The 27,897-nt window shown below is 36.9% G+C and overlaps 1 protein-coding gene across 1 annotated transcript; it reads left to right on the top strand.

The window, feature by feature from the left end:
- The first annotated feature begins 633 nt into the window (after positions 1 to 633).
- On the top strand, positions 634 to 26,696 carry ncapg2 (non-SMC condensin II complex, subunit G2). Its single transcript, XM_006634510.3, has 28 exons — positions 634 to 738; positions 2,080 to 2,186; positions 4,331 to 4,522; positions 5,464 to 5,578; positions 5,961 to 6,118; positions 6,754 to 6,888; positions 6,998 to 7,092; positions 8,887 to 8,956; positions 9,619 to 9,705; positions 10,808 to 10,900; positions 13,372 to 13,497; positions 14,444 to 14,623; positions 14,818 to 14,970; positions 15,580 to 15,802; positions 17,477 to 17,574; positions 18,301 to 18,474; positions 18,613 to 18,683; positions 18,766 to 18,919; positions 19,103 to 19,276; positions 19,830 to 19,946; positions 20,124 to 20,264; positions 20,698 to 20,797; positions 21,672 to 21,862; positions 22,370 to 22,513; positions 24,399 to 24,502; positions 24,597 to 24,691; positions 25,615 to 25,717; positions 26,075 to 26,696. Exons 2-28 carry the CDS (start codon positions 2,109 to 2,111, stop codon positions 26,124 to 26,126), a joined length of 3,423 nt encoding a protein of 1,140 aa, XP_006634573.2. The 5' UTR covers positions 634 to 738; positions 2,080 to 2,108; the 3' UTR covers positions 26,127 to 26,696.
- Positions 26,697 to 27,897: the final 1,201 nt, after the last annotated feature.

Raw genomic sequence — 27,897 nt, 5'->3', positions numbered from 1 at the left:
AGAAGCTGCACCATGAAATTGTTCATGTACTCCATGGAGATGCAACATTTTAAATCATGCAAATGAGACACCAACCAAACTATTTATGCATTGCACTCCGAAGTACGATTTTACCAGAAATCACATTCGCTTCCAAATGCTCTTGTTAATACATTGTAATGTGAATGTCTGCATAGTTTTATAACATTAGTGCCATATTCGGAGCAAATGTAGGGTTTATAATTGCCTTTGAATTTCTGGATTCACTAGAAATTCAAAATTGTGCTCCAAACCTATCAAAAATATGTTTTAATGTATTTTTTTAACGAGGTTAAAATTTAAATTAACTAATGACTGTATTGTATTAAATATAATGTATCTTTGTTGTCGGGAAAATGACAAAATATTAAAATTTTGACCCTATACGTTGCATACATGTGAGAGCAAAAACTGTATTTGCCTCCAAAAGCTCCCGAGCACCAGCTTGCAGCGAGTGGAAAAGTAAAAGTGGGTATTCCTCACTTCACAGTCCTACCAACAGAGCTGAAGTCCTACTCCGACACAAGAGGACCCCTATCTCTCCAACTCCAGGATGCGCTTGCGTGTGGACGTGCGCGCTCTCGAGAACGCACGCGAGGGCGCGCACGGCCGAGGTACCCGCGGAAGTTGAAGAAGTCAATTCAATTTTGCGCGGCAATTGTAAACTGTTTAGGGTAGTGGGACGAGAAAAGCAAAAGTATCTGGAAAGAATTGTTGCTGGTAAGTAGCTCCTTTCTTTTAATTTTGTGAGCCGTTTGACGATTAAATAAATGATTTGTGCTGTTCCGCTCATTGTTATTTTTTTATATTTATTTTTTTAAGTGTGATTTGTTATCCAAAGGATCATACAACGTTACGCTGATTTCTCCACCATAATATGATTTCCACATCACGTTCATGACTGAACATGTTTTGCTATGATAATGGGTTTGTATTATTTTAGTTAATCGAGTGCTGTGAACTATGTAAAATGCTGTTATCTAGATAAAGTGGTGGGTTTGTCCAGAAGGACAAACAGCACTAGAAACGGAAGGTTTCTATTTACTTCTGTTTCCGAACTTATGTACAGCGCTACTGCAAATATCAGTCCTCATTAGCTGCTTTGCAGTATAGCAGTGCTTGTTCAAAAATGTTTTGACAACAGATATATCAAACCTCAGCTTACACTGGATGAAGTCCCAAAATACAGAGAGAACAAGCAATTTTTTAAACTGTAAACATGATAATCACCCTTTGCACGTAAATCAGCAGCGTATTTCTGTGAAATATAGTCACTCTTGAAAGCACCTGAGATTGTAGTACATTGTCGACTGTCATACGGTGTCACTGAAATAGAAATAGACCTCTCTAAATTGAGGGGAATTAGGACACCTAAGAAATGTGCTGCCACCTAAAAACTGACGTTACATTTAAAACAGAACTGGCCTTGTGGGATGCTTTAATGCATTTTTTCAATTGTAGTACTAGTGACATAACTGTAGTTATTCCGATCAAAGCTGCATTTTCCAGTGGATGCCATATATTGAATGAAGTGCAAATGTAATCAAAGTCATATAATAATTAATAAGCCCTATTATGCTTAATAGGATAATTATTCTTAATAACATGGTATTATTTAAACAAACTTACAGTATATTGTAACCTGGGTGTTGTTGAACCATTAAGATGGACAGACTTCTACTGTATCATAATGCCCTGGTTTGTTATGGTTAGCATTAGCTTGCTGCTTGAATTGCATCTCTAATAACATGTTGTTCTCATTATTCAGAATGCATTAAAACGGGATTTAATGCTAATTTAACCATACTTTAACATTTAATGCAGATGAATATTGGTGGTGATAAAGTTTATATTATGTCCAAAATAGCTTAGATGTGTACATTTACATTTTGCAATCATTTTTACGGATTTAATAGTCGATTTGCAGAGTTCTATGTTGGAAAATTAAAATAGGTATATTATAAATGTCATTTTTCATGTTTTTCTCAGCTTGGATTTATTGGACCATGTATTTTGTTTCTATTGTGACACAACTTGTGTTTATTTTTCACTGTTTTGCAGCAAAGCACTTGGGGTGCTGGCATCTAAATATGACAAAACGAGAGGAATTTTTAAATTCAGTCAGCAAAGAGAATGTGGAGGAGTTCTTGAAATTCCTAAAACTCCATGTAAGTATTTCAGGCTTTTAATTCAATGAGAGACGCTGGAATTATGTAGATTTGGAAACTGAAATTCCTTTTGTAGCCACACAGCAGGTTGTCTACAGTCTGATTGAGGGTGAAATAGTGGATTGTTGTTTGTCAGACCAGTGGTTTTTGCTCTTGATCTTGTGGAAACAGCATGCCTCCTGGGTTCATCTCCAGCTAAGTTCTTAATTGCAGGCTAGTTGATATTTTTTTTTCTTTAATTTAACCATCTAGATTTAGGATGAATCGTGGGAGTCTCTGATACTGTACGTTGTCATTCCTGCCTGTGCTGTTCATTAGAGAAGGTTTGCCTATTAAGAGCTTTTTAGAGGAAAGATAGCAAATTCTTCATTAGCAGTTTGAGGAGAGTGCATAAAGGTCAGTATGCTGATGTCGATGGAATAATGTGCTATATACTTTAGCTACTTTTTGAAACCAAGGGTTGAGTGCAGAAAAAAGTCTAAACAGGCAAGAAGATCAATTACAACCACTAGTTAATATTTGTGGTTAAGGGCTTAGTTGGGATGTAAACAATAAGAGGCAGGAGTCTCTCAAGAGCAGGACTAAGAATCACTGATCTAGACAGAACAAACTTTTGCATGTCACGGGTCCAAATTTCTAATTACCTGGATGAAATGCACTCCAGAGCATTGTCCAATCCTGGGTTTCTCATCCCTGGTCCAGGGCTAACTCTGTATCTATTAATGTTATTTCATTAGAGTTCCTTCTTATTTAGGTCAACTCGTAAGGTAAATTTGCTGATGTTTTGATTTTTCCACTTCTTAAATTTAACTTTTGCACTGTACTGTATGTGAACGTTTTCAACTCTTGTAAATTTGATCTTCTTTGAAAAACAAGAAGGACAATTTAAGGAATTTATTGGTATACTTTTCAATCAAGTCAGAGCTGAGTCTGATTGGGGAAAATAGCCTTTCATAAATCCCACAATATATCATATACAGCTATTTAAGAACCAGAGTTGATAGTTCTTGAATTAATAGACTATTTAGTTTTCCCCCAAACTGGAAATATGAATGCTTTGTACATGTAAAGTGTATTACTCAATACGTGCTGTCCTGTTTAATGTAAACTACAGAAAAAAATAAAAGTAACATATAACAATCCACAATATCTTTGCTATGCTCTGTTTCTTGAAGATGTGAAACTAGAATATTCCTCCCTGGCTCCTCCTAAAAGCCTAATCCTTCTTTCCAGTGTCACTGTATACAGGTACTGTAGCTTCCCTGACAATTGGGTAAGCACAGTCCATGTAATGAAATCTACAGTATGAAGCTGCATAGCACTGTGGGCAGCCTATTCAGCAGAGCAGCCAACATGTCTGGCTGCAAAATATATTAACATATATTAAGCAATTTATGTGATAGAATATGGCAACCTGGAAAAAAGGAAGGAAAGCAAAGCACTTTTATCCCAGTGCTCACTGTTAACCATTCCGTACGTCTGATGTCTGCTTGCCTGCCGTGTTCATCTTTGTAACATCAAAATCGACCTATATGGCTGAATATTCCTAATAAATTCTTCAACCTCTTAATGAACCGACATAATACCTACTGCTAATGACGTTTAAATTGAATGAAAATGTAAGTGGGCAAAAGTATTTTCTGTTGTTCTTTGCCATTACTTCTTTGACTTTTACATGAATACAAAAGTTGAAAGGGACTGTAAAACTGGAGAAGATCTTCATAAGATTTTTTTGGTATGTGATTTACTCCCCTTGATTTACTTGATTGGAAAGTGTAATGATCTGCATGATCTTAGCCACCTGGTTCTCTGGGTTAAATGTTTTCAAGGTCTCCATAATAACTCTACATTTGTTACTTTCTATTCTTTTTGTTGAAAAGCCAGGCTCTTCCAGGTCAAACATTTCCGGTTTCTTTCTTGTACCCTGGGCAGTTTTTGTAAAACAATATGGAGAGGAGTAGCTTAATTATCAAATGCAATTCTCTAAAATCTCTTGAGATTTAAGGTTTGGTCTTAGGGGCTGTATATTGAAAACAGCCGTCTAATATTTCTTCTTGTATCCTGGTTTCCCTTTGTGATACTACAGTATATGAGTTTATTGGGATGCACCCTTAAACCCGTATTTTACTCGTTTCTTCTTACAGAAGGACAGTTCGGACCCCTTCGATCTGCCGGAGCTCATCCAGGAGCTCCCTACAAAGCAGAAGGAGCTGCTGTGGGGGAAGCTGCAAGCGCTCTTAACCGAGTCACTGTTGGACTTCCCCGTGGAGCAGTGGAACCAGGGACTGGACGATGACAGTGGGGATGAGATGGAAGTGGAACTTCCGCCGGCCTTAGTAAGTATAGAAGAAGATAATGAGGGTTTTGCTTTCCCCCTCCTGCATTTATTGGGGTTGATTTCACAGTATACCCTCCCTTTAAAATGCAGTTGCCACTCTCTCTGTCTTCACTAGATCCCAGTGTTGCCCTCTGAATATATAGATGCTTGCACAGACATTTCTGTTCTGTTGGAAAGTGTATAGTCAGATGCATTAATCAACTAATGTCAAAAATAAATGCCTAACCAAACATACATAATGAACGTCATGACTAAAATGCAAGTTGGACGTGATCATGGATGAGTAATTAGTGCCGCTCTGCCGGAATAATTGATAAAGCAAGGTGGTCGTGATGTTAAGTGCAAAACAGCTTGTCTTATTTCATAATTAACAGTTTTGTTTTGTGTTTTTTTTTTAACCGGGGAAACAAAATTTAGCTAGGGTGTGTTTAAAGGGGTGTCACATGATGAGAAATGAACACCAAAATGACAAAACGTGAGGTGTTCTCAATAGTCCACCTCTTTGACCCAATCAGCATTTCATTATCTTCATGGTTTTTACAGGACGTGGTGTATACAGCTATGGTGTATACATGTATACAAGTCTATACATATGTGGGTGTTACTGTATATTGCCAGTGTACAGAAAGATTACATGGTATTAAAAATGCTTTAACATAGACAGAAGGTGTGCCTAAGATTTGTGCTGATGTGAAAATAAGGCGCCTCGTTCAAAAATGAAAGAGGCATTTTTGTATCATAGAAAACAGTTTGTATTGCAGGCCCCTCAAGAAAAGGTGTAGTCAAGTGAGAACATCAAAATCATAAATGATCCGTAACACTTCCAGCATCACCTGTCAGATCACCCCATTAAAAAAACTGCTGCTTCTTTTTTGTCCATCCTTTTCTTAAAGAATTTGAAATGTCTGCTTGCTTCAGTTTTTCCCCTTCTTTACTTAGAAACAGACCATGGCCATAATCGAGGCTGTGACAGCTGTTGCTACTGCCTCAATAACTGTAATGCAAGATGATGATGCTTATGATGCTCTGCTTGGGTGTGCCCATATGTTAAATGGTAAGTGAGTCTGGATTATTCACTGTAAACGTAGTTTAGAATAAACCCTTAACATCTTAAAATTTAGGGAACTACAGTCTTTTGTCCTGATGTAGCAGGAAACAGTATATTTCATATCCCTAGATTAGCCTGTGAAAGATTTTCTCAAATTAAGGTAATAGTCCAAAATGTCCAACTCTTGGTTGTTGGCGTTAGTATCATCAATGTCATGTTTTATCAACCATGCCAGGGGAGTCTTCATTGATTCCCTGTAGTATATTTTATTTCTCACTTTAATTGGGAATTTTACCACGACCTTTAGTCTATTTTTCAGGTGATGGAAGAGGGGGGTAGGAATATAAATAAGGAGTGCTCAGTTTTTTTTGTTGTGACTTTTTGTCAGCGATTCTGAGTGCTGTGCCGCCCTCGGAAATGGTGGTACAAGCTTCAGTTCAGCGCTTCTGTGAGCAGTGGTGGGAGAAAGGACTGGAAGGAAAGGACGAGCTGGGAAAAAGCGCTTTTCTAGGGCTTTTGGAGAGAAGTCTTTCACTAAAGAACCCGGTAATGTACACAAGAATGGGTTTTTATTCGGTTTCATAGGCTGACACAAACACTTTATTCTTTCATGTGCTGTATACACTTATTTTGCAAATAGTGTTACAGTTTTAAGTAATAGGTGTTCATTTAATCTTTGAACATTCAGTTCAATCTCAAACTAAACTCATTTTGTATAGATACTGTACCTACCTCAGTGATATAGTGTGCAATGTAGTAAATTGCATTCTTGGATTGGTTTCCTGTTTTAGAGTTTAGCCGAGCACAACTCTGAATATATTGCAGCCTATTAGGAAGTTGAATTCCCTTTGTAACGCATAGGTTACTATTCATTATAGGAGATGGTAAACTATACATGCCTACACATACGCACACAAGAGTATAAGAACATGTTTTTTTCTTGAAAGTCAATATTAATTTTTCTAGCTGTAAAAAAGATTAATTTTTAGGTGATTTTATTATTGATGAAAACATTGTCTAATATTTTGTGACAATAAAAACATAAGTTTAATGCAAGACTTTACTAACATCCTGTGAAACTGAGATCTGAGCGTTTATTTGAAGGGAATAAATGATTAATATAATACTTCTTTGCTACTGGGGATTTTGTTCTGACGCTTCATATTCTTTTGCATTCGAAGGCCACATATTTGCAGCGCTTATGGAATCTCCACGAAGTGCTTCTGACCTTTAGCTTTGACTCAGAAGACAGTAAAGGTTTAAGTGACCTGCTGCTGCAGTGTTTTCTCAGTGTGAACCACATTAAACGGGAAGAGGTAGATATGCAAAGACATTTTCTCTTTCTAAGTCCAATTCTGAGTCTCAACATTTCTCGCTGAGCGTTGACAGCCACTGTTTTCTTTTCTTTTCTGTCTTTGTTAACAGGGAAGAAGGTTTCTGATTTACGTTTTTAGCTGGAATGTGAATTTTGTAAAGATGATTCATGGAACAATCAAAAATCAACTTCAGTTCTTCCCTAAGTAAGTGTATCACCAGTAATTAGAATTACACTGCCTATAAATAATTTTCCAATTGATGAGACCGTTATATACTGTATACAGTAATTCATCTTTGGCATAATAATTACACACAGTTATACAGTACTTTACCACGGTATGAGAAAAAGTGATTTTCCATTTGTCTCATTTAGTTGTGTTTCATTGTCTGAAAATGTTTTACAAAATGTTCTAAATGTGGTCATTGTACAATGTCAGTAATTAAAATATTATTTATTTACCTAATTTCATTAAAAAAAGCCCAATACACTATACATATGGAAAAGAAACAATTTCCTCCACCACTGGAGTGCAGCATCTCCTAGTGCTTTGTACAGTTTTACCATAAAATACCTTGATTAAATTTTAATTCTGTACTTTATATATCCTAGCATTGTTTTTTTATTTCTTCCCCCGTTGCTTTAAAGATGTAAGTGATGTCAACATAAACTCCTAAGTCTCCTTCATAAAGTCTTTTTTCAAGCTTGATATTCCCTTTTTTATATATATATGGGTTGTTAAAGGGGAACTGCAGTGCCAATTTCTCAGACCGGATATTAAATCTCGGTAACAAAATAAATTAATTGACATAGAATAATTTTGCAAATTTTGAATTAAGCACATAATTGTGAACTTTGTCAAAGCACTGTAAGTCGGCATGTTGTTGCAAACTCGCATGTTCCCATGAATTGTGACGTAATACGGCCCTTCCTGCTCACTAGTCACCCTAAGGACTGATTCATGGCGACCTAGGAGCAAATTAGTACAGGTTGTGTGGCAGACATTTTACCGCAGAAATGTAATCTGCATGCAGAGTTAACAAGTAAGTAGTATTTGTCGGCATACCGTCTCGAAATCGAAAGCAGTATTTCTATTGGATTAAAAATACATATTCACAAGCCTGCTTATGTCATACGGCCCCAACGCATCGCCGGAAGTTTTGTTACCTCTTTCTGGATCACAGAACATGGCGCTGAGCATACCTGGAAATGTGTCTATTTTCTGATATAAATTGGAGGTTTTACAAGTTATTGCGTACATTTTACTTTCATTGTGGTTTTTAAATGCACTCATCGATGCTGATTTTTTCTAACCCCAAAATATAAATATGGTATTGCAGTTCCCCTTTAATGCTGCTCTTAGTCCTCAGATCCTGATTATGAAAGCACAAAGTACAATTTAAGAAAATGTAATTATACTGATATTTTCATAGGTATATTTTGGTACTATTAACCATCCTATAAGCCCTTGGAATTTATATGGGTACTTGCAGCCAGTCTCCAGTTTTCAAGTTTTGCCTCTGCACTGAAGTTGTAAATGACAATGTTCAACTTGACTGTCCATATCAGTGCAGGATGCTCCTGGCCAAGCTGCACTGCCCAGGAATAGTCTACAGTACTATATCAAATCTGTTGCGAGTGTGGCCCATGTGTCTGAAAACAACAGTGACTGTTTCGGGCAAGTTGTGTCAATGAGGTAAATTGGGAAATGAAGGCATGCTTCCAGTACATATTTTACCTGTTGCAAATTTTGGAGAATGGACAATGTATTTTGGCCCTGACAGATCCAGTACATTTTATTCTGCAGTGACACTAGAATAGACACTGCTGGGATTGTGTTTATATCTCTGTCTAGACAGAGCATGGCCTACATAAACAGTACAAGGTATGGTATGGGTATTTTAATGACTACAGAAAGGTGTTTTGGTCACAGGCCTTACTGTCCCCTTGTGATGTTTACTATATCGATTTAAACTGATTTCATTTTTCTTTTTTAAAGATCTATCACTGTACATGTGGCTGAAATATATTTTAGAGCATGGAAGAAGGCATCGGGGATCATCTTAGAGGTATTTAATTTGTTTTTCACAAAATATCAGTCACCATCAAAGGCAGCTTCCAGTAATAATTTGTCACATGATGCCGTGAAAAATATTTATAAATATTGCAACAAAAAAAAACAATTGTCAAAACTGCAAAGATTCCAATTATTCTTGAAGGTCTACTAACTCTAAAATAATTTTAAATTCTAAATGTCATCATTTGCTTGCGTATCTTATTTTGCTTTTGCTCTTATTCTTCATTGAGAAGCACAGTAAATATGCAAACGAGTCTCTTCGGGCATCGCTTTGGAATAGTATGCGTGTTGTAGAAAGAGCTTGGATCCATATATTGAGGATCTGTAAGCTGTTGGAGAGCAGGAAAGACATGCTCAAAGTCCATGCTCTGTTGACTTCCTGAGATGGGTTATTTCTGGATAAAGGCGTATTTAGAAATGATTTAACAACAAATGTAGAACAAATCATAAGTGTAATGCATTTGTAAACAGATTAGTAAACGAAGACTTAAGTAGTGTAACTCTTAAGCACTAGCAGGAAGCCTCAGCCTATTTGGAGGAAGTTGTTCCTTAACACAGAACCAGCTGTTGCTTATCTGTTTTTACTTCTAGTTAATGGAAGCTTGTCTTTTTGTAGTGTGGTTTCTAACCTTTTTTTAATTATCCTTTTTTTAGGAAATAGAAAAGGTTTGCATCCAGGATTTCATGCAGCATGGCATTCACCTTTACAGGAGTTCGCCAGTTCATTCTAAAGTGCGACAGGTAAATTTGCCTTTTCCCCATATAGTGAGTGTGTTGCCTTATTTCAGCTCTTACCGTCTGTATCAAATTTTGAAAGGTGAGAAGGCCCACACAGATGTCTATTTCATCTTGGACAGCAGGAACAAAGGAGCGTAAACAGAAATTAAATGGAACTAATCTGACATTGTGAAAATACTTATTTTACACAAAGAGCTGAAAGTGTATGACTCCAGTCCTGTAGCTAAATCATCTTTTGGAACCCGAACTTAAGGAATCATTCAAGAGCTGTTCTTACTGTACATTTTGGAAGACTTATATCTCTTCTTGTGCTCTCCAAGTTGGATTCGGCAGTTGTTGATATGACCGATTTCACCATTACCACCCTTTGTACCATAGAGGAAAGCTGTGTTAAAGAACAACACACAGCTTTATTCTGGCACAGGCTTGCAAGCCATTCACCCCTTCACACATTAAGAACTTCACTGTGCCTTTTTTACGAAGTGAGTTTGCCAAGTTTGATGCAGCTTTTGCTGGCAGCACTGTAAACTCGCAGGCAGCCAACAAGTCGCTGATTGCTCTTGTACTCCGCACTGAGGGTGTCCTTGCTGACTTAAGTCCGTGCAACCCCACGGGTATTTGGCCAGATGTGTGCCAGCTGGGGAGTCCTAGTGAAGAATGGCTAATGACATAATACAGGCATGAGACAATCATCTGTGCACGTATATCTGCCTCAGCCTGCGTTTAGATCAAGTGCCTGAGCTGGCAGAGCCCCTTGGAAGCCCTCTGTTCATTTTGGATGGGTTATGCCTTCATTAATGTGCATGCGTCTACCGCTCTACTGTAATTTAGATTTCTCCTGTGTGCTGGGTTTATTCTTTTTGATGGGTAAGTTGTACTTCAGCGCTGCGTGTTGAAAATGTCCGAAAACAGTGGAGTTCAGAGCAGAGCTCAGCACAAACATTCACATTGAGTAAAAGCAATAGAATGCACACAACAGGGGAGAGCTAAAATGAGATAGCAAAAAAAAATACTGTTTACATTCCTGATGTAAAGAGCTTTGGAAACAATTGTTTGTTATAGTTGTTTAAGATCTGCCAGTGTTTAACCTGCATATTCTCTCTAGATACTCAGTTACTTCCACAACCAGAAGTTGCGCCAAGGAGTTGATGAAATGCTGTACAGACTATACAAGCCCATTCTTTGGCGAGGGCTAAAGGTAAATGTTCATATTACAACACAAAACATGAAAAACGTTAAAATTCTTGGTGCATTTACAGAAAAATCTGGGGTGTTCATACAAAGGACATCACTTCCATAATGTTAAGTCCTGTTTTAAGCACACTCCATTAAAAGCAGCTCTTGTTCAGAGTACTTTAAGATTTTTTTTTTAAAATCGTACATGAAATATAGTAGATTATTAACTGAAGGTATAGCTTTGCTGGAGCTTTTTAAATAATTGCAAATGCAAGTGGTATGAATATAATCTGTGAGAACTCAATTGAAAGACAAACCTCAAATTCTCATGGGTGAAAAGCAGAAAGTTTGAGATTGATTAACATGATTAATTAACTCCACTTCTGCATATACTTTAATGTGAACTGCACATTTTCAATTGCTCCCTCTTCAAGAATACAAAATAGGATTTCATTGTTGAATAAGGATTTGTTCCTTGATGTCTCCTTGCTGATAGAAAAATATAATTTTCTTCTGTCAAATATAAAGTTATGAGAAAGTATGGCAGTGTTGGGAAAAATTCTAAATCCTTAAAATCTTCAGCTAGGCATAGTGAAAGATACACTTTTATAATCCATCTATCAAGACATTCTACTTGAAATAAGTACCATTTTCATCACAATATGTAAGTAAAAATGACAACAAATCATTATAAACACTGTTATTGTCTCTTCAGAGTCTAAATTTAGCCTTTAACTTGCACTGCAGATGTCTGTTTATGAATTATAACAGTTCATTTATATAGTTATTCCTTTACATTTTTAAAAATAATTGTTGTTTCTTCCATCTTTAAATAATGTTTTTTAAAGAATATCATATGGCAGTTTTATTAATTATTAATGTTTATTAATGCTCGGAAGATGTCAACCAGTTTTTCCTCTTCTAATTGTACGAGGAAGCTAATGAGACTCACAATGCACAGATGTCTGAGCTATTTCAGACTTTATGAGTTGCAGGGACTTTAGCTTGTACTGATGAAGGAGAAAAGCAACACATTTAACATTTAAACTTCAATGGTTGCATATTGAAGTAATGTGAATACATTTGGAGTAAATGTATTCAAAATGGACAAATCAGGTTTTTGGCAGTTTCTATCAGAAACTGCAGCCTTGTAGTTTTTTTTAAAACTCATCTCCTGAAAGCTGATTTCTGAATCATTTTGTAGTGTAACAACTAATTTTATCCACTTTTGTATTTTAGCACTGTACTGAACTTGCTGTGTCAATAGATGATTTTAGTGAGAATGGCTTGTTCTATCATTTTGGATCTAAAGTGTTATTACTATAGGCTTCTCAGTGTGTCTCAATGCCAGATGTGCTGCACACTAAACATAAGTAATTGCAAACAGAATTAAAATGCATAGACAATGCAAAATCATAAATAAAACACTTACCCATCAAGTATATGTGAGATTATTGAGGAGTATGGAAAAAATAATTTTCAGACTGTCAAAGAAGAAAGGAAATTGAAGTTTCTAAAACAAAACTACACAATCAGGATCTAATTTAATGATATGAGCATGATGATTACTGTAATGGAAAGTTACTGAGAAAAGGTGTTTTATCCTAAAAATGTTGTTTACGGACAGAGCTGTGCTGCAGAAGCAGCTGGATACTTAGAACAAAGTGTGATAGCACCCAACTCATCAAGGGCACGGGATGTTTTAATAATGTTTATCTCTGCTGCTTGAAGAAGGGAGAATGAGAAACTATTTGAATAACTGCTCTTCTTTGCTTAAAGAAGAAACCTATAAGGAATGGAAAATTACTGCTTTGCCTGTCCTTGAAGTGTTGCATCATCTTAAAAAAGATATAAAACAAGGGCTCTCCCTGCTTGCTTTTGAGTCAGCTTTCACTTCTCTGCACAGACGGGTGATGGCTTTTTCCCATATTGCAATATGAATGAAGACTTTACTGAGTTAATGAGAATACCTCTCCTGGCTCTTCTTCGATAAAAATCCACAACATTACATAAACAAAAATCCAAATTCAGGGTCTATACAATTCAGTAATCACATGCATTATAAATTAAAAGAGATACAACAACTTTTGTTGAATATCGCAGAATTGTATTCACAGCCTTTTCTTGTACTGTACATGTCCTTTTTATTCGACTCATTTAAACTACCTGTCCTATACATGGAAGAAAATACTATATTTACTTGAGAAAAAAAGAAATGAGCAATCTCCAGAGACAGATGGCGTTCCATTTTCCAATTTCCATTAAAGACATTTGGCTTCATAACAAGTTTCTAAATTGAATTAAAATAATCTATTCAAATCCTACTCACAAGATTAATACTGAAAACTTGACTTAACATCCAGTCTTAATCCAGGTTTGTCAAATGTTTGAAGTAGAACCATGTTAATGTTATTTAAGAGGCTTATGTCAACCTTATTTTTCTTTATTCTGTTATCTTTTTAAAAAAAAAAAAAACACTCTTGAAACATGCAGGCAAGCAGTTCAGAAGTCCGTGCCAATGCTGCATTACTGTTCACAGAAGCATTCCCCATTCAGGATCCCAGTTTAAGCAATGAGGACATGGACAGCGAAATCCAGAAGCAGTTTGAAGTATTGTTTGTAAGTTGTTACCTTTTTCTTGTATAACACATGAACAAAGGGAATCTTACCAGTCTTTTTTTTCTTATCTACAATAAATTTCAATAGGGATCAAATCTAAAAGGGTAATCCCACAGAGCACTGTAAACTCTGTGTACCGTTAAATTAAAGCACTCGTAATTATAGGACCACACTTCAGTATTTGTAATTTTTCATTAGGTGTTTATTACAGACAGTAGTGGTAACTGCATTTAGAAGTACAAAGGACTGGTGAGCATAAGCAACAGCACTTGAATTCTAAAAGTCTGGCCATGTGTCACATACTGTGGTCTGACTTCATTGTTTTGCAGTGTGTTCCTACGTAACTCATCATTTGAAGAAAATGTTCTGTAGATTAATTTAAATGCTTGATAAATGTTTTCCTACAGTATGTAAGATAAGATCTGCAATATACTATAATATACTATATACGTACAAGTAGGTAGCTGGGACAGCATGAGTAGGCTGCAGAGGAACAAGTAAAGATTTATTCCATGCTGAACAGTAAAGAAACGCAACGTTTTGGCTGTGGAGCCTTCTTCAGGCGTGAGGGAGAGAGAGAGAACGGTAAATCAATAAGGCGTTAGAGAACAAAGGCTAGAGTTGGTACGAAGGGAAGAGAACAGTGAGTAAAAGGGCAAAAATTAGTTTCCAAACTCAGGGGAAGCGGGAGAGGTGTGAAAAGGTGAAATCTCTAAACACAGGATTTAGAAGGAGAGTCTGTTGAGAGAAGGGCGAAGGACTGTTCCAAGTTAAAGGATATTTTTGGTTTTGGATGCCTTTCTGCAATAGGAGTTCCGAAACCCCTGTGAGGACGCATATACAGTATAGTATATATGCACATTTAATTATTTGACTCCACTTTAAATTTTGTTAGTTTGTTATGTTTTTCCATGATACAGGAAATAAAATGTATGGTTTTTAACAGTCTCTCCTAGAGGACCCTCAGCCACTGGTCCGCTCGGCTGGAGTTCTGGGTGTTTGCAGAATAACGTCAAAGTATTGGGAAATGATCCCTCCCAGCATCCTCACAGACTTTCTAAAGAAGCTGGTCACGGATCTGGCTGCTGATGTGAGCTCTGCTGATGTCCGCTGCTCAGTCTTCAAGGTGGGATTGGACCTTCGCTCTGTGCCTTTGTACACAAAGTGACTACAGATAGGGTTGTTCATCGTCCATGTAAGCCAGTCATTGCACAGTACAGAGCCTTTGTGTATTTAAATTAACCCTCTTCCAATCCTGATCGCATTCACCAGTTCTTTTGTCTTTGTTTGAGTCTCCTTTTCCCTTTGATTAATCCTTAGTGTATGACCATGATTCTGGACAACAAGCTGAGCCACCCATTGCTGGAGCAGCTGTTTCCTGTCCTGAAAAACAGCCTCCATGACACCTCGGAGAAGGTACGAGTGGCCTTCATAGAACTGCTGCTGAAGATTAAAGCTGTCAAAGCTGCCAAGGTAAGATGCATGGCGTTCCTTATTGGCAAAAAATAATATAAAGTGAATATTTGTAAGCAAAACCTGAACTTGAAACTTTTGCTCTGTTTTGCAATGGTGGGATGTTCATTTTCTGCTTCAAATTCATCTGTTCCATCTTAATGTAAAGTGCCTGGTAGGCAGTTAGGCAGAATCACAATTGAACAGGTTTTCTTTTTTCTTTAAATAAACAGAACAAAAGAGAAGTTTGTTCCTAGAGTTTCACATGGTGGTTTTGTAGTAAGGAGATAACTATCAGTTTGAATCTTTAGAAACATTATTTAGAATGAACATAGGAAGAATGTCCTTCTGGAAATGATAGCCCTCCAGGAGGTAAAGGTGTCCAGCTTTTGTGGAAAGGGATTGAGCTTTGTCAAAATGGTCCTATGTTAATAGGATAAACTAATAACCAAAATGGACCCTTCTCTCAAGCATGTTGCTGTAGCCTTCTGCTTTAGGGTATTTACTTGATTGTTAGCAGAAGATACCTTTCGAACCATTTAACGTGTACAGTAGCAAGATGTCTTTTCAAGTTTCTTTTGTCAAGCTTTATGATAATGCTTAAAAAAGTGGGTTCTGTTTTTTTTCTAGTTCTGGAAGGTATGCTCCATGGAGCATCTCCTGGCTAGACTTGAGGTTGATTCAGCTCCTGTTTCTCGAAGGATTGTAAACCTTCTCTTCAGCTCCTTCTTCCCCGTCAACATGTCGGAAGAAGTCTGGTGTGAGCGATGTGTTACCATAATTCAGATGAATCCCATGGCAGCCAGAAAGTTTTACCAGTACACCCATGAATATACTGCTCCTACCAATATAGGTGAGCTTATGGAATGCATTTACAGTACTGTATGTCACTATTAAGTTTAGAAGTGATTTTTATGGGTTTTAGGGTAATTCATGGTAGTGTTTTCAGAAGGATGTAATACATTGTTGTCTTTTAATGTGTATAAAACTGTTAGACAAAATTTCACACACTGTGAAGCAGATGTTCTCAATCTTTTATGGATGAAAACCCGACTGAAGAAATCTCTCGATAAGGCCCCCAGTTTAATACATGTATTCAAATTGAAACAGAATTATAATTATTACTGTCAGTAAGTGTAAATTTCAAAGTCTCTTACCTTAAATACATCATTTGGTCTAGTGTTTGTCATTTTGCTGAGAGTAAGGATCTGTGAATCATAACAGTTTGCAATCTTCTTTACAGTACAGGGTTTTTCATTTCCTTCATAGTTAATAGAAAGAACTGTTGCATTAAAATGGCAACTTCTGCATTTCTCCTTATTACACACTTAAACACACCCTGGGATACTTAGCCTGATATGTAATGGAGATTTAAGTGCCCATTAACACTAGTTGTGCAAGCCTTAAAGCCTTCTCATAAATTATTAATGGATGTTAATATTAAACAGATGTAATACATTAGAAGCTCCTGGAGTCTGGCATATTACAGCAGATTTTCTTTATATGAATGTATCCATACCAGTTTTAGTTTGATTGTTTTCTTTTGTATGTACAGAATGTAGTTTTTTATATTAATAGATAGTGCACATAAATGATAATAAGTGAATTAGAGTACCCTACAGGTTCGAATTTGCACAGTACATCAAGGAAATACTGTAACACCAACTTTACAGTTGTCTGATTGCATTAAGGATTATTTATTGTTCTTGAGACTTTTAAACTGAAAAAACTTTGCTTGCGGCGTGACCCCGATTACAGTGCCTGCTGTCATGCCTCCTAATCTATTCTAACAGTTGGTGTTTTTGATACACAAAAAACCCTTCTTTTTAGATTTCTTGGAGGCGTGAGACCAGCTTCAAGGATAAAACCTGCATGCAGCAAAAATACAAATGCTGCACAGGAGCAAGCTTTTTTCGAAATCACGTGCAGACAAAATCGTTAGTCTCAGAAATTCCTTGACGGAATTCTGTGCAATGTTAAGACCTTTTAGCAGCAGATTCAGGTGTCCACCAAAGGAACTATTAGTTTATAAGTATGGGACTCCTAGTAGTCTGATGATTAATACAATATACAATGAAAGCAAAGGGGTGTTTTTTTATTAACTGTTTAGTGTCCTGTTCCCGTAGAGACTTGTAAACTGTTCTTAACTTATTGTGAGTTTGAGGATTAAACTGCAGGCAGCCTGTTAAGAAATTTTGTAGACACATGTTGGAAATTGTTGCTGAGTTTATATTTTTTTGCAGTATTATCTTTTTTCGTGTTACTGAAGTAACATAATTTCTTACGACCCTTGATAACCCTCTGAAGTGCCCCTTCCAGTTGACTCCAGAGAGAATGCTGATGTGCCAGGGATCCCTGAGAAGGGCATTACTGGGGAGGCCATGAACAGAAAAGCAGATATCACATTTCATAGTGAACCAGCATCCTGCATTGTCTCTGCTGTAACTGATTTTGGCGACAGCCAAGTGTGATATGAACGCAAATGGAATTAAATGTTCTTTTTTGTGTTAAAATCTTGTGATTCCAGCCAAACTGATGCTGACAATCCGGCGGTGTTTGAATGCCTGTATTCAGAGAACAGCCGACGAAGACGAGGCAGAAAGCAGCAACAAAGAGAACTCCAGTGTGAGTGAAGATAATGACTTCAGCCTTTGCATTTCACATGCACTCAGAGTAGCACTAAAGCAGTTTCTGCTTTCCAGGTCCCAGAATAGATAGTTAACTCCCATTGATGTATTATATTTGCTCCTGCAGATGGCTTCTGAAGAACTAAAGAGATAAAAAAGGACTCACTTCTATCAAAACCTTTAGTTATCTTGAGTAATGTTCCATAGTTGTGTATTAGAAGTCATCCCCCACCTGTGAGGGTGAGATTTAAACTGGTTTTCTTTTTCCAAAGGATAATACCTATAAAGTTAATGTGATTTGGAGAAGTGATACAGAAGGCAAGTCTAGTCTTAGTAAGTACTAAGAATGTAGTGATATGCTAAAAACGATTAATAAAATTTACTAATTATTACATTAATTAAATATTGTACTGTAGCTGTAGGGAAATGCTGCTTCTGTGAAAAGTGCTTAAAAATCTTAAGGACTGGTGCTTGATTCAGGATATTCTGTGGAAGAACATGAAGTCCAAATCCCACATTTAAAATATTTACATATATCCTTATTATTGAAAATAGTGGCAAGAAAAGTACTGCAAAAGCAATTGATTTGTGGTTTAATAGTATATATTTGCACAGGCTCCTGACACTTGAGACTGATCTTGCTAAACAGATTAGCTGATTAACATTACTGTATAATACCATGATGGAGTGTCGCACATGTCTTATTTTCTTTGCTTTTTCTCAGATTTTGGAGGACGTCCTCTCTGTCAATGACACTTCAACAATGGCCAGCTTACTAGAGGTTGTGCTGATCCTGTGGAGAAGTATTCGCAAGTCTCTTGAAATGAATAAAGAAGCCCTTCAGTACACCACCAGCAAGTTTGCATCGGTGTTGCCTGCATATTTCCGTGTATTTCAGGTATGGTCAATTCTTAACATTACCTAATATCATTGTATTGTAAGCATCTTTTGTTTGCTATGCGAAAAACATCATTGGAATGAATATTTACAATCTGGGTAATGGGTTTTTAATGTCACTGAACTTCTCTCTCTTCAGGATCAACGTTGCTTGGTTCCATTGATCCTCATGGCATCTTTCATGCCAGCCACTGCTATCCCTTCTTTCAGGTCTGTTTTTTTTAATTTCCTGTCCTTCTCTTTCCTTTTTTGTACCAGTCAGTTGAACCCACACTATATGCTTTTTTCACAGCTGCGGTGTCCTCTCCAAGCTGAGAAACTTAGAATATGGAGTTGCCGAATCCCAGTACTCCACGCTCATCGACTGCCTCTGTCGCTGGGGACAGGTGGGACACATCCTGGAGGTCGTGATGGACTGGCTGACTGAGGCCATGCCACAGAAAAAGGTTCGGTTAAAAGTTACACTTTACAGCTTCTCAGAAATGCAGATTCCATTCCCCCCCAATTACGGACAGGTGTTGAAATTGGTAAGATAGCAAGCAGAGCTTGTGGGGGTGGTATAGGGAGGGTGATCGGTACATCAAATGTTTATTTTTATTGAAAACAGTTATCTGCTTTGTCTTCAACAGAGCAAAAAAGACACCCAGGGTAGAGTGCGCATTAATGTGACAGTTGTGGTCAAACCTGACTTAGGCCTGGACTACATTGAATACCTCATCACTCACAGAATGAACCGGTCCTTCCTGCTGGACGTTCAGAAAAAGAAATTAAACCAGCTTCTGAAGGCGATGGGGGCACTGAAGGTACTAGTAATCGTGTAATTTATCATGCTCCTAAAGGAATGCATTATTTGGTGTTATTTTTCAGGTCACAGTTTTAAATGATTTTTACGTTTTACAAAGGTATGTGTTTCAGGAACTACATTTAAATAGGTTACAAACAAAACTAAGGAAATTTGTCTTTCTGAAATAAAGATTAAGAGTCCTGTTGTAACATGGCTGCAGATGTATGCAAAATAATACCCAGAAACACCATATGACATTCTATACTTCTATTCTATAGACAACATATACATTCTATACTTTTTATTTTAAATACTAATTACTACACAACTACAGCTTTCAGTAGTGAACAGCAAATTTCACTTCACTGTCCCAATACACTACTAACATTTTTACAAATAGAAAAGATCTTGAAAAGTCTGTCTTCCCAGGAGAGGAGGAGTGAGAAATGCTCCCCAGATGGAAACCGAGGCTCTGAGGGAATAAATAAGACAGTTATTAACACAATTAACCTAACTAGAGAGAGTGTTTTGTGTGTTCTTAATGAAATACTGATATTCTATGCTATTCTCAGGTTGTGTTCTACACATGTATCAATTCTACTGAGGTGGGGCCCACTCAGATTGACAAGAAAACTGCACTCAGAGCCTTCAACCTTCACTGCCGTCTGAGTATCCATCTCCAGGAAAAGGTATGTGGGCCTTTTGTAATCTAGACTTGAGTGTAGAAAGCTCTTATTTTAAAGTTATCAAAACATTAGCTCAGACTTACAACATGTAGGATTTCCCTGCTGACTTGGAACACTACTAACAGCAGGAGGATGCCCGTTTTTAGAAAGCGTTTTAAAACCGGTTTTAAAATGTTTCAGTTTTCAGATGACAGGAGCTACCTCTTGGTCCTCGAAAGCGGTATAGCATGGATTACTGAGAAGATCCTTCCTTTCCTCGTCAGTCCTGAGGAAGAAAGAGTCTCCGTGGAGCAGTATGATGTAGCAAAACAAGCCGTGGAAGTAAGTTTCTTTTTAGATTTTAACATGATGCATACTCTTGAGAAATGCTCTATAACACTGAAGCAGGCAAATCACATTTGATGTTTGTCTCTGGTAGTGTATGTGTTATATATGTACGGTAAAAGCCGACAAACAATTGATTGTGTTCTCCATGAGTTATGTATCTCTGAAAGATGAGCGGAGGGGTTGTTTGGACAAGTCTGCCCACAGTTACAGTACTCATTCTCCCCCAGTGTGTGTTTACAGGGTGTGTAAAAGTCTGCTAAGACATGATACACACACAATTGGCCATTTCAAATCACCTGGGTATATAACTTAAAAAATTGGATTCTAAAAAAAACACAAATGGGGAAAATGTTTACAGGATTGCATACAGCATATTAGGTGGGTGTTTGTCCAATAAATACCATATTATGTCTTTTCATGAAAACAGGACTTCCTGAACGTTTGCAAGGATGTCGCAATGGTGGGCCTTGCGGATACAGAATTTAAGGGACAGATTCTTCGTTTCTGCACAGCTGTGCTTCAGTCCGGTGAGTGATGGACCAGAAAGAAGCTGCTTATGTGGAACTAGGGCATCGGCTATGTTTGCATGCAGGTCAGAAAGTTTGGGTTTAGTTACCATTGTCATCGGAAAGTGACACTCTACACACAGTGCATGTGATTTGTGCAAGAGATGTCGATCAGCACTGAAGCATGGAAACATGTATAAGACTATATTGCGTCACGAGTCACAATACTATTCTTTCTAATTTCATTAACCTCTCTATGATTAAGAATCTTGTTAATTAAGATCAACTTTAGATTAATTAAGATTTCTTTGTGACAGAACTTGTGTTGAAGATGGGTAATTGGAAGGGAAAGAATGAAAAATTCTTATTTTTCCTTAAGATATGGGTGTATAGTGCTACCCATCATTGGCCTAAAAGTCAGTGGTATCAGAACAAGTTGACAATATGGAATTTTTTTGTGCTCCATATATTTTTTAAAAATAGTAATGTTGTTATTCTCAAAATTGAATTTGTGGTCTGCTATATTGTGAGGTTCTGTCCAAGCTATCTGATAAGATGTCTTTGGCACACATCACTGCATGCTGGTGGAAGGTTTCTGACCTCTGGTCAGATATCTCTGCTGGTTTTGGGGGCAGAACTGTAGAAGTAAGCAGGGGGATGCAAGAACGACACAACACAGAAACAACACCAAGTTAGTCTAAATCTCTGGGGAAAACAAGATTTGGAATTGCATGTGATACCTTTCCATTCTTGAGGTGTCTATCCAAATTTAAATGTTCCACAGAGTTTTCGCTTTCATCTGTTTCACCCTCAAAGTAAATGTAATACGTTTACACTTTCAGAAATCTTTGGAGTTTTTTCCTATTTCACATCATCTGTATGTTTGGCTTTTCAGATAGGGGACACGTGTTCCTGCCATCGCTGATTTCCATTCTGAAAGAGGTCGCGGAGGTCTGCCTGGTTCAGAGTGCTCAAAGTCAAAGTCAGGACCTGTCCCTTCTTCTCAGCTTCGTCTCCGATGTGTTCCAGAAGAGTTTGGAAGCTGTTGCACGCAGACTACGGAAAAATCGCGAAGAGGGGCTGGAGGTGGGAAATGCATGCATAATCTACTGTACCAATATGTTTCTTGCATTTTTCCTGTAGAAATGGAGAATTCTTGTGTCAAAATAAGGTGGTGCTGATGTATCATATTTACCATGAGCATTGTCCTAAAGCATGCATGAGTACTGCTGTACTAATAAGCAAATTGCCACAGTCACCATTGTAAAGCAAGGGTTTGTTTGAATGCCACACTCGAAGATAACACTCAATGGGAATGGGAAACACAGGATGTGATAAAACATCATTCAGTGACCTGTAGCAATATATGTTTTGTCTTCATCATTTCACCCTGATGAACGCAGTGGCCCAATTGTATTGGTAAAGACATCCTTTTATTCGAATCATTATTATTCTCAAATTGAAATCAGAATCATCTCCTGGGTATTGCAGAGCTTTCTGTAAAATTTCCATTCTCCTTTACTTCATTACATAATGAGGACTTGTGTGATATATATGGTAGTATTATCTTAATCTTGTAATTCTTATTTTTAGGTGTGCCATTCAGTCAGCATGGCCCTGGGAGATTTTCTTTCTGTTATTCAAGAATGGCACACAGCAAATACAGCTGTTAAAGCCGCAGTCTTCTCAACCATCATCGCTGCAGTGGTTGTGGAATTGAAGCATTTCCTGCACAAGGTGAGATTTTATTTCAGTGCAGCGTTTTGACTTATTCATTAAATTGTGTTTATTCAGTACAGTGCTGCAAGCAGTATGGAGTTCATGTTAGAGCTCTATGCCCCAGTACAGATACAACTATTGTATACTTTTTAATATATTATATTATAATACAATAATAAAATTACAGTAGGACCTTTATTATCATTTGATTTAATGTAATTTTATTATAAAATATGTATGTGCATAGTTCTTAATTTTTTCCAGCTACAAAAATTGAACACATTTGCTTAAAAAGCATCGCTTGCACTTGGCAAAAAGTGCAAATGCACAGGGAATAAATCAGTATTCATTAGTAATCACATTGTGAATTCAGCCAAGTACAGGGCTGGTGTTGCACCTTTATCTTTGTACAAAGAAATCAAGCCATCAAAAGCAAAAAGCCTCGTGTCTGCTGGGCTGTTGTACATCAGCCAACGGCACACGTGAGCCCAGAACAAGAAATCCCCACAGCCGGCTTGGAGAGCAAACTGAAATGCATTCCACACCAGGAATAAAATAGTTGCATTGAGGTACACTAAACCAAAGTACCTTTTGGTATTGGTGTGAATTTAGTTTCTTTGACCTGTTTAAATGCTTGAATTGATGAGGAGTAGACAGTGGTTCTGTTGCTCCCAAGTGATTTACCTGACAAAAGTCTTGATTTAAGCCAGTGACTTTAATTCCTGGTCCTGAAGGGCCATCGTGCCCTGTGGTTTCCTTCCCATCCTATTTCCTTAATGACTTGATTTAAACAGTTGTTCACTTAATCGATTTTCTGTGTCATTGTTTCTGTTTCTGTGTCATTACTCACTGAATCATTGTACGTTACCTATACGGCCTGCAGCCCTCCAGAGCCAGAGTCCTGTCATGGATTAGCACAGATTTAGACTACTGTATACACCATAGAACTGACAAAGCAGGTTCTAGTGTGGAATAAAATGCCCGTGTGAGCTGTGAGCAAGACTTTATGTATTAATGTCTACAGCTGACTGGCTGGCTCTTGGAACGTATGATTTTGAAAGCAGTAAAAGTTTCCTCAGTTTACTGTAGGGTGTCCGTATTCTCTCTCTTCCAAAGCTCTCAGCTCCGAAATTCCCTAATCCCTCCTATGATTCCCTGCTCCTTCCTCCTCCATCAGTTTGAATCACATTCTTTGTTTTTGGTTGCAAAGACAAACCTGTCTTAAGCAATGATGATTATTAAGAAAAGAGAAGATATTTAAATTAATATTCCATGACATTTTTAGGACATTTTATTTAATGAATTTTAAATCTCAAAGGAGTATCAATGTGAAAACAATATGGTAGTTGTTTTTCTGAAGAATATAAATAACATTTTCTTCGAATGATTAGCATGAGTTACGGGTCGAATGATGACATAATTGTCCACAGATTTTAGATTCTAGGGAGCTTGTATTGTCAGTCTTGCACATCCAATGTTTTCTTACTTACACACTAACTCCTAAAAGCACTGATCAGAAATCTCCAGCAATCATGTCCTATCAGGGATATTTTTTATAATGCATCCCTTACCACCAGTATGGGAAAGATGCAGACCGTGCACAAATCTTTTGACAGATACTATTTTGCCATTTTCTGGCAATATTTCTGCCGGATTTTTCCACTGTGAATCTTGGAGTTGTTAGCATGGAATGGAAGCCTAGTATAGCTCTTATTGATAACAATGTGAGCACACTGGATATAGTGCAGCCCTAATGACACTCACTCAGACAACGCCTGAGAAAGTGAGCACCTTCACTGGTCAAATCACTCGGGTGCCCCTCTGTGTAACCTTTCAGACTTTTAATCTGGTTCTGATTCTGTGCTTAAGTGAGCTAAAAGCTGTGTATTCATTTTATATTCAGGTTTCAGGGGCAGAGGAGGTAGCAGCTCCAGAGACAGTTCAGCATCTGCCTCCACTTTCAAGAACCTTACTGACCGTAATTTTTAAATCTTCGAGTTTAACCAGGTAAAAAAAAAAAACAATATTTGTTTATACATAAAACAAATGGGGAAAAAAATGATATTTTAATTTAGTATTTACTTTTGCTTTATATTTTAAGGTCATTTCTGACTGAGACAAATGAGTCCATTGAATCTGAAGCAATAGATGGATTAACAGGATTGACTTCAGTCTTGTACGTTTTGGCATTAATCAGTAAGTACAGTATGTTACTTTGTATTTTCCTGTTTATGAATTATAAAGGTTTGTTCTGGCTTCAATTTACCTGGGTTCTATGGTTGATTTGTTAATTATGTTGCAATAAGTTGTAAATTAAGGTAAAATAATTTTCTGCATGTGAAATATTCTGATTCAGCAAGTGTTCAAATTTTCAGGCAAGAAGAAGCTATTTCTTAAATATCCTTCTCAACATTTTTATAATATGATCAGAAAGGAGATTAATATTATAGGCAGAATTTGTACAGGATTCATTGTTTTAAAGGGAAACAGCAACACTATTTTCATAATTCAGGGTTAGAAAAAATCCGCATTGATGAGTGCATTCAAACTGCAGTAACAGTAATAACTTGTAAAACCTCCAATTTACGTCACAAAATAGACAAAATGTCCAGGTAAGGCTTTTGTTTTCAAGACGGTTTTGCTGGCAAATACTACTTAACTCTGCATGTGGATCGCATTGGAACATTTCTGCAGTGAAAAGTCTGCTGCACAACTGTTTCTACTCTCGTACATCACATTACATTAGTCATTACAGTGACTAGTGAGCAGGAAGGGCTGCATCACACGGCAATTCCTGGGAACTTAAATGCAAGTTGCATCGTCGTTTCACAATTTTCACAATTTTGTGCTTAATTCAAAACTTGTAATTGTTTTAACATCAAGAAATGTATTTTGTTGCCACGATTTAATAACTGGTCTGAGAAATTGGGCCTGCAGTTCCCTGTTAATGGAATTCCAGAGACCACAGCTTTTCTTTCTTTTGCTGCAGTGCTCTAACTTTTTTATGTATCATGGTAGTTTATACCACATGATTTTATCCAGTGGCAGATCCAAGGAATGAGGTAAAAAGCCTCTGCTGAGAATTTGACATATATCGTCAACTTTGTTTTATCAAACAGGTCCTTTTAAAGGATCGGATATCAAGGCAACAGTTGTTTCCATTCATAGACAGTTGCAGCGGTATCAAGAAGTCATGGCTGAGGACCATGGTAGCATTCAAAGGTAATCAGTAGATATGGGATTCATTGTTATTGATAAATATCAATCCCCCTATTGAAGAGGGGAATATGTGTGGTGTCCACTGCAAACAAGAGTAAACAAGAATATTTATAAATGTTTATTTAGTTGTAATAAAAGGCATTTTCAAATTAGATGTTTAATGTTGATATGTTTCATATAAAATGTGAGGGTAAGACTATTGTTATTGGTGGGTGTTGAACAGTGTTTAAACTGCATGAGACTGTTTTTTAAATGACTACATGAACAAGAAGTGGAACAGCACAAATAGAGGTACTCTCAAAAAACATAAAATTGTTTGTTCATGAAAACAGTCCATAATAAAAACTTTTTTTTTTTCAGAGCAATTTATGAGTCTGCTGTCAAGTCTGTGAATAAGATTTTGAAGGTGTGATCAGCCACCTCTAAACAAAAGAGCTGCAAGCAAGACCAGTGGACATTCGATCTGTTAAATTCAGACAGATCTTTTGTAGGACCCTTGTTTCCTCTTTGTCTTTGTCGCTAATGTCACCTTACAATGGCTTCTAGCATGTTTTTACTGTTGTTAAAAGACAACACCATCTGATGTACAGGTTCTTATTTACTGGATTCCATGATCTTCAAACAAATAATATATATTTAAGAATTCATATGTGAATGACAAATATGGCGTCATTTTATTTCAATTGCATATCCCTTTCATATTATAAATACATAGCTCATTTGAATTAAATGTAATTGAAATAATGACTTGACATCAGTGTTTCTGAAAGGTGAGATAATTACTTGCTTGCTAGTTGTTCCTTAACTGATTTTTGTATTAGTTTTCAGTTTTGTATGCTACTTCTGTTTATACCATATCAAATACATTTCTCAGTCTTCCTTGCATTGAGATTAGTTTGATAAACTGGACAAGTCAGCTTCACAGTGTTTGTGCCACTTTGGATGCCTGCCATTAATCATTATAAATTCTGATTCTACAAGGCTGTACAGTATGTTGTTTTCCCTGGTTTTCTCACTTTTGAGAAAAATGAGTTTAACCACATACCCACTTTCTACATGGTACAATTAAGTATAATATAAAATGCAAGTTTGATTAGCGTTCAAGATCATAATTTCAATGTTTCACATATTAACTGCACAATGAAAGCCATGCTTGTTACAGTGTATTCCAAGTAGTATTTAATACTGTGCTCATAGCAATTTCATCATCTTTACTCATGGAAAACTAGAAACCATGACAAATATATTAATCATCAAAAGAAACGTGTTGCTTTGTTTAACCATGTATGATTTCAGAAGCAAATAGTACAGGACTTTGCAATGTACTCATCTGCTGATTATATAGTCAGTTTTTTGGGAACCCTGTTTTACCAATTATAATCCACATTTGCTTTGAATTCTTGTGGTTGCCCGTGACGATGAAAGCTATTGTGTGGAGAGACATTCTTTTAAAAAACAAAAGCTTTAGGCACTGCAATGTGAACATGATTGGTATTCTGCATCAGCTGATCATAAAGCTGCTACCTTGTTTTCTACAAAACTCATGGAAGGGATATAAGCTATGACTAGTGTTTAAAATGTGAGTTTTATCGAAAGATGGATTAACAAGGGGAAAAAAAGCACAGGCTGTTGCCTGCTATAAGATAAAAATAAGAATAACTTGCCTGTGTACCGTGAGTCTAATAAAAGGATGTGTTACTGTATCATCATTCATGGACTAGTTTCACAACAAATCCTCTGTTAATAAAAGGCAGGGCCCTTTTTAGATAAAAAATGGTGCAGATTTTAGATACAGTAAAATTAAATACTAGATACTGGGCATTATTTTAATTAAATGTTAATTCATGACAGACATTGATGCATTTGAAAGACCTTAACTCTTACCTAATCACTGAATGACATCATTACCAAGAGCTAAATGGGTGCAGATGATGATGTTATTGGAACTGTTTAATGGAAAGTGTGGTGAAAATGAGGCAAGAAAAGAAGAATCCAGTTTACCCCACTTTTCAAGAAAACATCTTTGCGCTATTGGTATGTTATGGTAACACCTCACTTCATCATGCCAGCAGTAGACCCAAGTCCTCTTTTGTAATGAATGCAGGTTTTGTGTCAAATGGCAAGTGTGGCGAATACTTTCACAATGTGAATAATACTCTAATTGTGTATAACAGATAAATTGA

This window comes from Lepisosteus oculatus, chromosome 6 (genome assembly GCF_040954835.1).
Source record: "Lepisosteus oculatus isolate fLepOcu1 chromosome 6, fLepOcu1.hap2, whole genome shotgun sequence".
Classification (NCBI taxonomy): domain Eukaryota; kingdom Metazoa; phylum Chordata; class Actinopteri; order Semionotiformes; family Lepisosteidae; genus Lepisosteus; species Lepisosteus oculatus.
Note: the sequence above shows the minus strand (reverse complement) of the source record. Positions and strands in the feature narration are given on the sequence as shown.